The sequence below is a fragment of the Acanthochromis polyacanthus genome, chromosome 23 (genome assembly GCF_021347895.1).
Source record: "Acanthochromis polyacanthus isolate Apoly-LR-REF ecotype Palm Island chromosome 23, KAUST_Apoly_ChrSc, whole genome shotgun sequence".
Classification (NCBI taxonomy): domain Eukaryota; kingdom Metazoa; phylum Chordata; class Actinopteri; family Pomacentridae; genus Acanthochromis; species Acanthochromis polyacanthus.
Window position 1 is genome coordinate 5483123 of NC_067135.1, and position 11241 is coordinate 5494363.

Consider the following 11241-nt stretch of genomic DNA (forward strand, 5'->3'; position numbering starts at 1 on the left):
GACTGACAGAGAGCTATTGCTGGCTCTGTAATTCTTAAAATCACTGAGCTTTTCTGTCTTTATAATGTTATAAGATGTCCAATGTGTGATTTTTGTCTTGTAGTGGAATGCAGCCCCAAATAAACAAAAGAAACAGCAGCAAAACCTGATCAATACAGCTTTCAATTTGAGCTCCCGTGAAGTCGTCTAACATAGATTTCAGATTTGGTGGTAAATGAGGCTCTCTGAACGGGTTAGTAGTAGCGTGTCTCACTTCATTTTTCTGCCAGCTTGAATCATGGCGTCTGGGATAATGGCTGTAACGTTGGACTGTTGTAATCTCACTAAATAGCCACATAAAATATGAGGGAAAGCTTTGAAAAATACAGGCTCAGGGTCAAAATGTAGACATGATATGTGAGAATATTTCCTTCAGGGAGACTTCCAGAGTTGTTCCTTACTGCTAATTACTCATTCCAATGGGATGATGTAATTTGTCTTACATAAAATAATAATAAAAAAAACTCACAGTTTAGATTTATTATATTAAAATAGAGGCCCCACAGTAGATACTCAATACCACAAAAATCACTCAACATTTCATTACTGGGTTTTAAATCTTATTTTTTAGTTAACTTTATCAATATTTTGACATTAAAGTGATATTGCACATGGTTGTTCTCACTAATATAAACAGTACTGCAGATTATGCATAAATAGGTATGTAATGAATGAAAAGAGAACATAAGTTTCTTTTGGTTTATCAATATAGTATTTAGGTAAAATGATGATAACAACACGGTCCCATTTGCTTTGCTAAGTCATTATAACCAAACTATTACACAAATAATATGTTATAAATGTAATAATCAGGTTACGCTATGTGTGCAAGTACGTGCAAATCGTATGCCTGGAACCCAATACACTGCCCGAGCATACAACAAACAGAAACTTCACTTGATTTCCCACGAGTAACAGGAAACTTTTTTGCAAAACACTCAAATCAAGCGACACCGGTTATACTGGTACGACGGAAATCCTTCATCGGATAAAACCTACGTCATTCCTTCACCCAATCACAGCGCGTACTTTTTGATAGACGCGTCCATCCACCAATCAAAACCTGCCGTGTGCGCATCCCTCCAACCGATTTCCACTGTAGTCATTTTTATTGTATCCGCTTGGCTGTTGCGCGGTACCCAAATAGTAAGTATGGGGACTTTAGTGGGTTTTTTTTTCTGGACACTTTCCTGGTTTTATAATGAAATTACTTTTACAGGTCTGTTTTCGCAACTGCACACATGCCCAATGGTTAAATTGAGTTGTATTTGTTCGCTTATGTGTTCGGTAGCTAATGTTGGCGTGCTATTAGCAAATCGGCTAGCAGCTCGTTTCCACGGAAGTGCGAACATGTAAACTTGTTCGACTGCTGCTCTTGTAAAGTCTGCTGTTTTCAAGTCGTATGAGTGTTAGACTAACAATAGTAATATATTTAAGCATTGTTTGCAACAAATGTGATTAGTACAGCTGCATTTATCGTGCTCTTGTGGTGGACCTCTCCAGTTGCCTCGATTACAAGCTTTCTATTTCCTGAAAATGACGTCGTACACTCACTATGTGCCCTCCGACTGGTTTCTGTGCCTCACTACATGCTGGGCTCTGTTGTCTCTGTGTTTAGCCCTTGTAGAAACCTGAATCGGAGCAACGATGGTGAAGATTTTCATTGGAAACCTGTCCCAGCACACTGAGAAGGATGAAATTGAAGCTCTTTTCACGCAGTATGGCACAGTGACAGAGTGTGCCAAGTACAAAAACTATGCGTTTGTGCACATGGATGACAGAAAGTCTGCTACCAAAGCCATCCGGGAGCTCCATCTCTACAAGCTGAACGGCAGGCCCATCAATGTGGAGCCCAGCAGAGGGAAGAACCAGGGCCCCGTGAAGCTCCACATAGCCAATGTAGAAAAGGGCTTCGACAAAGAGCTCCGTGAGCTCTTCGAGGAGTATGGCACAGTCACAGAGTGCGCCATCGTCAAGAATTTTGCCTTCGTGCACATGTCCAATTCTGATGAGGCCATGGATGCCATACAGGGCCTGGATAACACAGAGTTTCAAGGTAAGTAGCATCAGGTGGGAAGTCTTTTTGGGGGGTTACTAGGGCTGCACGGTATTGGAAAAAACTGACATTGCAATATTTAGTTTGTCTGCAATGTATGATGTGTTATGAATACATACAGGAAGCCTCACCAGATGACTTGAACAACTATTTGAAAGCAATTAACCACTCCAGAATGATCAGGGTGGTTCTCTCATCCCTATCAAAGCTCAATCTAAAAAAAAGCAAATATATTTTTGTGTTTGATCCTTTCCAGATATGGCTTTGCAGTCACTAAACAGATCTTTGTCGTGCCGATATAAATAGTCAAAGAAATTAGTCATGCTGCCTTGTCTAGTGGCAACAATTTCATTACGATTGACGTTAGACTACGCTGTCCTTTCTGTAGCCATGATTATTCTATATAACTTAGTTGTGTTCTTCTGAAAGTGGGTCTTTCTCTTCAGTGCCTCTCTCCTGTTCCTCGCTCATTTTGCTGTGCACAAGTGGAGCCGTCAACAAAATCTGTGTCTTGTGATCCAAAAAAAAGTTGCGGCATTAATCAGCCTCACTTGACGTTGTGCCTTCTGAGCATGCACACGTCGCAGTGTCGATTCTGAAGCAGTATATTGTGCAGCCCTATTTTTTGCCAGCAGTATTTAGGCTTTTAGATTTGAGGGACAATGTTTTTCTCTCTCTCAGGGAAGCGCATACACGTTCAGATTTCAAAAAGCAGACCCAGGGGGGCACCTGAGGAGGAGGACTATCCGCCTCCGCCTGGCAGAGAAGGCTATTATCCTCCTCGTTATCCAGTGGAGAGGCCAGAGCCTCCCTACAGAGGTCGCATGTCCGCTTACCCTCCTCCTCCGCCGCCGCCCCCTCCCCCGAGACGAGCAGCAGCTTATCCCGACCGTGCCTATGCCGAGCGAGATCCCAGGGTGTTTGATTTCTATGAGAAATACAGAGCTCGTCCCTACAGCTCCACAGGGTACGACGACAGGCGCACCAGTGCCATCCCCCCGCCTCCGCCTCCTCCCTCGGCACTGGTTAGAGAGCGTCTCGGAATGGGGTCAGTTGACCCGTATGACCGCCGCCCGCTCCCCACTGCTCCGACTTACATGGCCAGGGACCGAAGCCCCATCAGAAGAGCCCCCCCTCCGCCTGCTCCGGCTGGTAACGGCTACTCCTATGAGCGGTCTCGGCTCTCACCAATGTCCAGGGCTCCGATGTACGCAGCGCCGCGCCCCAGGGATTCTTATGCGGACAGAGTGCCGCCTCCGCCACCACCACCACCTCGCTATGCAGGCTATTAGGCGCCAAGAGTATAAAACAAGGTGAGAACAGAGAGTGGATGTTTCATGACCTGATAAATTACTCTAAAAGCAAATAGACATGATTGGAAAAATAATACATGTGTCTCGAGTTAAATGACAGCTGAATCCGTAAGTTGAGATCTGATCACGCTTTAAATAACTACCATCAGTCAGAGCTCTTAATTCCTGCAGATCTGCTTCAGCCAAACAGATCAATATACAACCAGTAAACGTTGCTGCTTGAAACCTAAAATAATGCTGCTTTAACATCAAAAATCAGTCTTGCGCGAATCCTGAGTAAAACGCGCTCCTTGACATGTGTGGTGTGCTCTCTTTCCAGGTTTAGAATATGACAAGATCGTCGTTGTCTGCTGATGCACGTGGCGCTATACACCCCCCACATCTATGGCGGATTGCGTTGCGTTCGCCTGAGACTTACTGGAAGATACTGTATTGCGGACAGCCCCGTATTTTAAAAACATCCGATTTCCATGTTTACAGCTCCTCTGAGCTGTTCATGCCTTTTCTGTTCCTCTGCTTGTTTTACTGTTCAAATCCTGTTTTGCAAATTAGGTGCTTAGACTATTCCAGTGTGACGCAGTACTGTTTATGGCCAAAAAACAAACTACACACTCTTGCTTTTTAATCTGTCTGATATGGCCTCTGGGAAACTGTGACATATTTTCATAACAAGGGAATTCATTTAAATAGAAATATATTTAGTCTTTGTAAACAAATTATTGTATTTAGACGAGGATGTTGGTTCACTTTAAAATGCTCATCAATCAATAGAGAAGTGCTTTAATGGAATACTTGGTGTGGGAGGTTGTACAATAATCTTTAAGATTTGCGACATGTTAGCATGACATCAAAAGTTCCAGTGTGGTTTTGTTCTTTTTACACTTTGTTCTTTTTTCTTGCGACAGTAGAACCTCTAGTACCATAATGTATGATTTTACTTACTTTTAAGGTTGCTTTTTTTGAAAGGCTTTTTAATAAACAAATGAAACCAAAGCTGTGACGTTATTCCTCGCTGCGTTGGCCTTTTAGCATAATGACTGAGCAGACAGTCACTCAGCTGATAGATTTAGGCGTTTTACTCTTCACACCCTTCATAGTTATCAGCTTGACACATGGTAGGTGTTGTTTCCTCAGCGCCTGGCTGGAAAATACGAGACTTCAAGTCTTTGTGAAGCTACTCCCAATCTGCATTCTGGTGAAAACTGTGCAATGTGAAAAAAAATCCAAGTTTTGAGCGACTTAACAAAGATAAAAACTAATACTTGTTTCCAGTTAAAATTGCAATTAACCAAAAGTCGGCACAGTTTATGGACTGTAGCTGTCCACAAGCCAAGTAATGACCCAAAAAAAAGGCCCAAGAACCTCTTAGTTTCGTTTCCTGTGTTGTTCTTAAGTCCCTCGGCTGCTACGTCTTATCAGCGACCTACAGAGAGCTGCATCTTTCCTCAAAACACATCCCCCACTATCTGCCTGGAGTTGTTTTCCTAGAAGCAGATCAATAGTTAATTGAGCTTTACGTCGACCCATGTTTCTGTTGTGTTGCAACAGCTGTTCAAAAGTCCTGATTTGCAGTAACTTCACACTACACATTAGCAACACTTGTCATCACTGTGTTAACATTTATAACTTGTATATATGTGCCACAAATTGCATGCAGGCTCGGTATTCTTAGTATTTGTGCTCTTTGTAGGTTGTTAGACTATGCAGGAGATGCCTGCTCATGGTAAGTCATCCTTGGAAGATGTCCAGCATCCTGAAGAAAAAGAGGTAGATACTGTTTGCACCATACTTCTTTACTTTGATTAAATTATCTCCTCTTGTGTGTTAAAATTCAAAGTTAAAAAGGTCAAATGTTTTTGTTTAAATATGGAAGATGCACTAATCCAATAAGGATTCATTAACGAACCTCATGGGGGGGGGAGCAACTTTTAGTCACTACCTGTAAATTATTGCTTCATTTTCCTGTGACATTTTTACTGTGCCTTATTCAGAATTATCACTGTACCCAAAGTAGAACGTACTAAAATATTAAATTGTTTGAGTTCATAAATGAAGCATCATTGAGTCTGTGTTTTTGTTCACAGGCTTGTCTTCCCTCTGAAGGCTGCACCAGATTAAAAGGAGATTACAAGCTGGATAAGGTGTGATCAAAGGTAAAGCAGCATGAGTTCACTAAATCAAGGCCTTCATATGCAGAGTTCTTAAACAACATGGAACAGTGTGATGCAGTGGTCTCTCGTCTATCACGGGTGTTCTGCCCCAGAATCCCACCAAGTAGCTACCATATTTATTTTATCATTTATATATAATGTAAGTATTTCTAAACCCTCCTCACACTCTTATAAACCTTGCCTACACTGTTATTAACCTTTCCCACACCCACATTTTCTATGCTCTTAAACACTTTCTACACTTTTAAACCTACATAATTTTAGCAACTATTTATTATTCTATTAATGTGTTTTAATATTTTTTCTTTTCTTTCTATTGTTTTCATTTTTTAGGGTGGAACAGGCTTATTTTACCGCTAAAATAATAAATATTTGTAGCGATCGCAGATCTAGTCACTATGACTGAACTTTCGTGCTACAATGCACCATGGGTTTAAATGTCATTATTGTGGTTTCTATTCGTGTTCCAGTGTCATTAGTGTTTGTGTTTTATTGTGGTTTTGTGGTTCAGTCAGCCGAGTTAGTTTTGGTTTTGTTGTCAGGACCATGAGTGTGAAGTGTGGTGTGTTTGATGACTTCCTGCCACATTTTATATAGTGTTGCTCTATGTGTGTCAAAATAAAAGCATCTAGTTGCAGAGTGTAGTACTGAACATAAAACTAAAGTTTTAAAATGTGTGGAAACCCTGTACATGTCTGTTCTGTGACTTTCATAAGTTACTTGTGCAGTTTGTGATTCTTAATCGATGTGTTTGCTGTGTTTACAGGGAGTGTGTTTGATCCTCCAGTGAAACTTTGGCCCGTTGGTTGTTAAGCCCGAGGGGATATGCCAGCCTTGGAGAAACATACGTGGTTGCATGTTTGCAGCTGATGCCGTCAAAACAAGTCTTTCTTTTGGAGAAAGAAGAAAACCGATCAGTCCTACGGGTCACATTTAGGATCGATTCTTATTGACTCGAGATTTCTGAGACTTTACAGAAACTCTGACAGACGGAGTTGGAATGTGGTGTTTTCTCTGACACTGTTTCAGACAGTTCACATGACTTGGAATGTTTACATAACATCTCATCTCTGTATGACCTTTTGCACAAAAATGTTACCTTCAGTTTCTGTCTTATCTGTAGATTTATGTCATGAAGATGATACTACATGGACATGCAAGAATTTGTAGCCCGTTTTCTTTTTCTAAATTACATTTTCTAAGTCTTAATAAATAAGCTATTTGTATTCAGAACTGATGTCTCAGGTATATTGTGGCTTTTTAAAATGTTAGCATTCCTATTTTAAAGTTTAATAGAAGACACTAACAGTTTCTTAACATTTTTAGAACTTTACATGCTTCTATGATTAAGTCTAGTTGGGAACATTTATAAATTACCAGATTGTCTAACTTCTACCTGCAGTGGTTAAAGAGTTCTGCTGGTTTGACACAAGTTCTGCCTTTCTAATCCATCTCATAGCAAAAGTGATAAATATCCAGACTTAATTCAGCAGATTTGTCTGTTTTCACAATGAAATTTGTGGATGTGCTTGTTCAGCAACTTAATGCTGCTTGACTGTAGATCAGCTTTTAAGGAACTTGCTTTCTGTGTTTGCTGTAGGGGTTGCAGCAGATCAGAGTTTACTGTATCTCAACAGACATCAGGAGACAGAACACATCCTGGATAGGTAACCATAGCTCAATAGAGCCGTAGCTCTGTTTGAACAAAGCACAATAAGATGAGGCGATCTGTGAAATCTCAGGTTAGTAGGTCTAGATTTGCTGAAAACTGAGAAGTTTCAGTTCCTCCTGCTTTCGGTTGCTGACTGAAGTTATTTTCGTTTTAAATTACGCTTCCTTTAAGCACACACCCTTCTTGCAGCATTTTTGGGAAATCGTGTTTTATAGAGAATGCTGAAGTAGAGTAACTGCCGCCTGCATGACGGGGATCACGTTCCAGACATTTATGGGGCGTCTGATTATTCATCTTCCGACAAGTTCACGCATTGTTTGAGCCGTCAGTGAGATTGCAGATTGGACTTTGTTATAAGATTGCATAACAAATAATACCAGTTTCCTGAATTGATCTGATCAGGTTACCTGTCTTGTTAGCTGAATCCAATGTGCTGCTACGACTAAAATCCATATTCAAGATGTTAGATTGTCTCATGTCTCACATCTCATGTATATATATATATATATGAATAGCAAAAATTATACGTGTCTAAGAACATGAAAAAAGAAAAAAATATTCATTATAGAAAAAAATAGCACTAGCAGTATTTTTGCTCATGTTTTTCTGATTTCAAGTTTGTATACATATTTTTTGTTTATTTTTGTACACATTTTTTCTATATTTGGGTCTTACAGACTTAAAACCTTAATTTATTTTCAGTTTTTATAGTATAATGTTAAATTGAAATATGCGTGATGAGTACTTCCACTTTGAAAGCAATAAGTGTACTTAATTCATAGTACTTTAGTTTTAGTGGGTGAAACTGATGCACTGTTTTGCAAGAATTTGATGCCCTGAGGAGAGGTCAAGTTCATTGTCTGAGCTCTAGGTTAGTGATTACTCTTTTATCTCCAGTTTATCTCGAAAAACCTGTTTCCACGGTGTCGTATTGTAATCCAGACGGCTTTGTCTTCACGGTTAAGTGCTCAATAAATGAGTGCTGTAAACTATAAAACAAAGATAATATTTAACAACAAGGTGCACAGGAGGATGTTACATAAAAACAGTTTAATGCTCAGTTGAAAATAGCTTCATAACATTTACACTTTAAAAGTGTAATTACAAAAAGATCACAGCTTCAGAATCTTTAGATATGATGGATACAAGGTGCAAAATAATACTGTGATTTCACATTATTGGTTATATATAAGGCATACCTACTTGAACAGCAACTTGCTTGACCTTTAAGCTCAGTAAGAAAGTCAAAAAGTCTCAGAATAGCTCAGTAATCAGAGATGGCTCATCAAGAATGACACATCAGACTCTCATCAGTCTCCGAGGGGCCGACGGCTGAGAGTTGAAGTGGGAAACTGTTCATCACACGAGAGCCTGTGTCCATGACGGGGGTCACGCTGGGCTCATACATGCACATCTCCCTGGATGGAGGCACCGTCAGCACCTCGAACTCCACCTCAAAGCTGGCCTTGGCCTCCCCAGACTCCCTGATGATCAGCATCTCATACTCCCCAAACCGGACCAGAGCCTTGTCCGGGAGATCCGTCCTCTCCAGGTATCCCAGCGCCTGGCCGTTCACCGACAGCCGGCCCCTCTGGCTCAGGTTCTGGATGGTGAACAGCATGTCTGGGCTGTGGGACGTGCGGTAGGCGAACAGGGCCAGTTGTTTACGAGACACCCGGGGGTCGTGAAGGGAGAAGGTGCAGGACTGGGAGTCCCGGCCAAACCTGAGGGGGTCGTCGGCCGAGAGCCTGGTCCGGCTGCCCAGAGGGAGTAAACTGTACAGGGCTCGACAACTCTGCTGAGGGTGGTAAAATTTGATCTGGAGACAAGACAGGAGATCCTCCTCGGTCTCAATCGTCTGAGAGACGTTCATGATGAGGAAAAGCTTTCAATGATAAAAGCCTGTGTGGAGAGGAGGAAAAACAAACCAGTTAGAGATACATAATGAGTCAATTTACCAGTCAAACAAAGCATACATTTAAAAAGGTGATGTTTGTGTCTTACCTGAAAGGTTTTTTTAATAGATTTTCTTAACTTGTACACTGGAAAAGAAACAAACCAAGCGCATAAACACTTGTGAAGAAATAAGTAACAATGCTGCTCTTCCTGCCAGTCTCTGCAGCCTGTTGTCTTCTGTGCTCAGGTTTCATCACCTCTCACAAGATACAACCGTGCTGCATTCATAGCAAATCCGGAAATCCCACCATTACATATTTTAGATTTAAAGTTGTATTAAAAATAGAAGAAAAAATATGTTTTTGGTGTATTTAATCAACACATTGTCAGCATTTATGAGCAGAGAACTTACACAGGGAGTGTTTGCATTGGGAGTGTTTACAGACTAGCTAGATAATGTGCAACTCTCCAAACAGCAGAGTAGTGTGAAAAGAGTTATTGGGACAAATAAATAACGCCTGGTTGAATCAATTTTCTAAAAACTCCACTAAACTCACTCCCAACCTTTTTTTTAAATATAATGTTTGTTTTTTGTACTTTTCACAATCAAATGTGTGGCTGCTGTGTAACTTACGAGTTGAAGATAGGCCCGTGAATGCAGCATTACAGCACAGGAAAATCCTTCGTGATGCAACCCGAAAGAGAAAGGAAGCTGCTGTATTTGATACTGTGGTATTTACTACCACAACGGGAAACTATCCATGTGAAATCAAACCGTTAATCATTAACACAAACGTAGACCTTCCTGTCTCTGTCCCAAGCCAGCAAAACTATTAACAGCTGTCTCCGTTTGAAAATACTTTTTTTTTTTTTTTAAATAAAACTCACCTGTGCAGACTGGCATTTGTGCAATCTTGCGTTTTAAAATGTTTTATTGTTGCCTATTTTAAATATCTTACTATTTTTCTTTTCTTAGGTTTAAAAGGTGCGGCATAATTAAAATTTCTCATTCTCATTTTTTATTGATGCCAGATGTTACAAACGTGCGTTTCTTTAGTTCCTTGTTCCGGAAACAAGCGGCTGTGTTATTGGTTAATAAATAGCAGATGCAGAAGTGCTGTTACTAAATATGGTCAATGATGTACACTACAAGAAGGTTATTTCTGACAAAACATGGTGCAATCAGGGGTTAAATTGAAGTTTATTAACTTAATTTAGATACATTTAAATAAACGGATTGTTCACAATTGAAACAGTTAATTTAAGTTGGTTTATCAATTCCCTTTTTTAGTGGAGCTAAGCCTCCCTCCTTTAGTATATCACAGCATCACAAGAATTGTCTAATCACCTTAATAAATGAAAAATATGAGACACAGACAGTTGAGGGAAAAAAAAGAAAACAACAATTTATAATCCAGAAGTCATAGGCTGGGTCTGAATGGTCTGTTAAATTGTATGGTAGGAATGTAAGTGTTTATTAAACCATCAATAAAGGAAAATGTTAATTAAAAATGAATAATGAAATAAATCAAGAGTAATGAATGTATTTATTAATGGGACTGTACATTTATGATGTTGTTTTATTTCCCTTCCAGCAGTTTATTATTTTTCTTTTTATGGAATTTCATTTAAAAATATATTTTTAAAAGGTACTTAAAATGCAAATATGAAATAAAACAAATTGAGAATCTAAGTGATAACTGACTGTTTAGATAGTTAGATGGAAGACTTTGAAATTTCACGAAAAGAATACAGGTGAATAGAGCCTGTTGTTTTTCCTTATTGCAGTTCAAATGCAATGTCTAATTCCAGAAAAATAAAGTTACTATGGGCATCATCCACATCTGCAAAACACAATGTATTTTGTTAGATTTATTTTTTGACTGGGGCTATTTTTTAAATGAATTTCTATTCAACCTCTGCTATTTTTTTACTTTGACTGACAAGAATAGAGAGGAAAAATCAATACAGTAATATTAACAATTTGAAGAAAATCTATTCAATCATTTAATTCAATCAAAGTGAACCAACAGATAAATATTTGGTGTGGAGCACTGCGGCCTCCCGAACAGCAGGTGGCGCTTCGGTTTACAT

At 39.7% G+C, this 11241-nt stretch overlaps 2 protein-coding genes across 9 annotated transcripts; one reads left to right on the forward strand and one right to left on the reverse strand.

Annotated features, from left to right (window-relative positions):
• The first annotated feature begins 1072 nt into the window (after positions 1–1072).
• Positions 1073–6812, forward strand: LOC110970190 (RNA-binding protein 4-like). Of its 8 annotated transcripts, none has more exons than XM_022220428.2 (6): positions 1073–1185; positions 1658–2095; positions 2777–3408; positions 3728–5175; positions 5493–5561; positions 6346–6812. In XM_022220428.2, the coding sequence occupies exons 2-3, from the start codon at positions 1687–1689 to the stop codon at positions 3385–3387; spliced, it is 1020 nt and encodes a 339-aa protein (XP_022076120.1). In that variant the 5' UTR covers positions 1073–1185; positions 1658–1686; the 3' UTR covers positions 3388–3408; positions 3728–5175; positions 5493–5561; positions 6346–6812. The 8 variants fall into 8 exon arrangements, with proteins under 8 accessions (XP_022076120.1, XP_022076122.1, XP_022076118.1 ...); XM_022220430.2 differs by having other exon boundaries at positions 5099–5175; XM_022220426.2 differs by having other exon boundaries at positions 3728–5561.
• Positions 6813–8282: 1470 nt separating this feature from the next.
• On the reverse strand, positions 8283–9434 carry tifa (TRAF interacting protein with forkhead associated domain). Its single transcript, XM_022220425.2, has 2 exons — positions 9256–9434; positions 8283–9153 (listed from the first exon to the last, which is right to left on the reverse strand). Exon 2 carries the CDS (start codon positions 9122–9124, stop codon positions 8537–8539), a length of 588 nt encoding a protein of 195 aa, XP_022076117.2. The 5' UTR covers positions 9125–9153; positions 9256–9434; the 3' UTR covers positions 8283–8536.
• Between the last annotated feature and the right edge of the window lie 1807 nt (positions 9435–11241).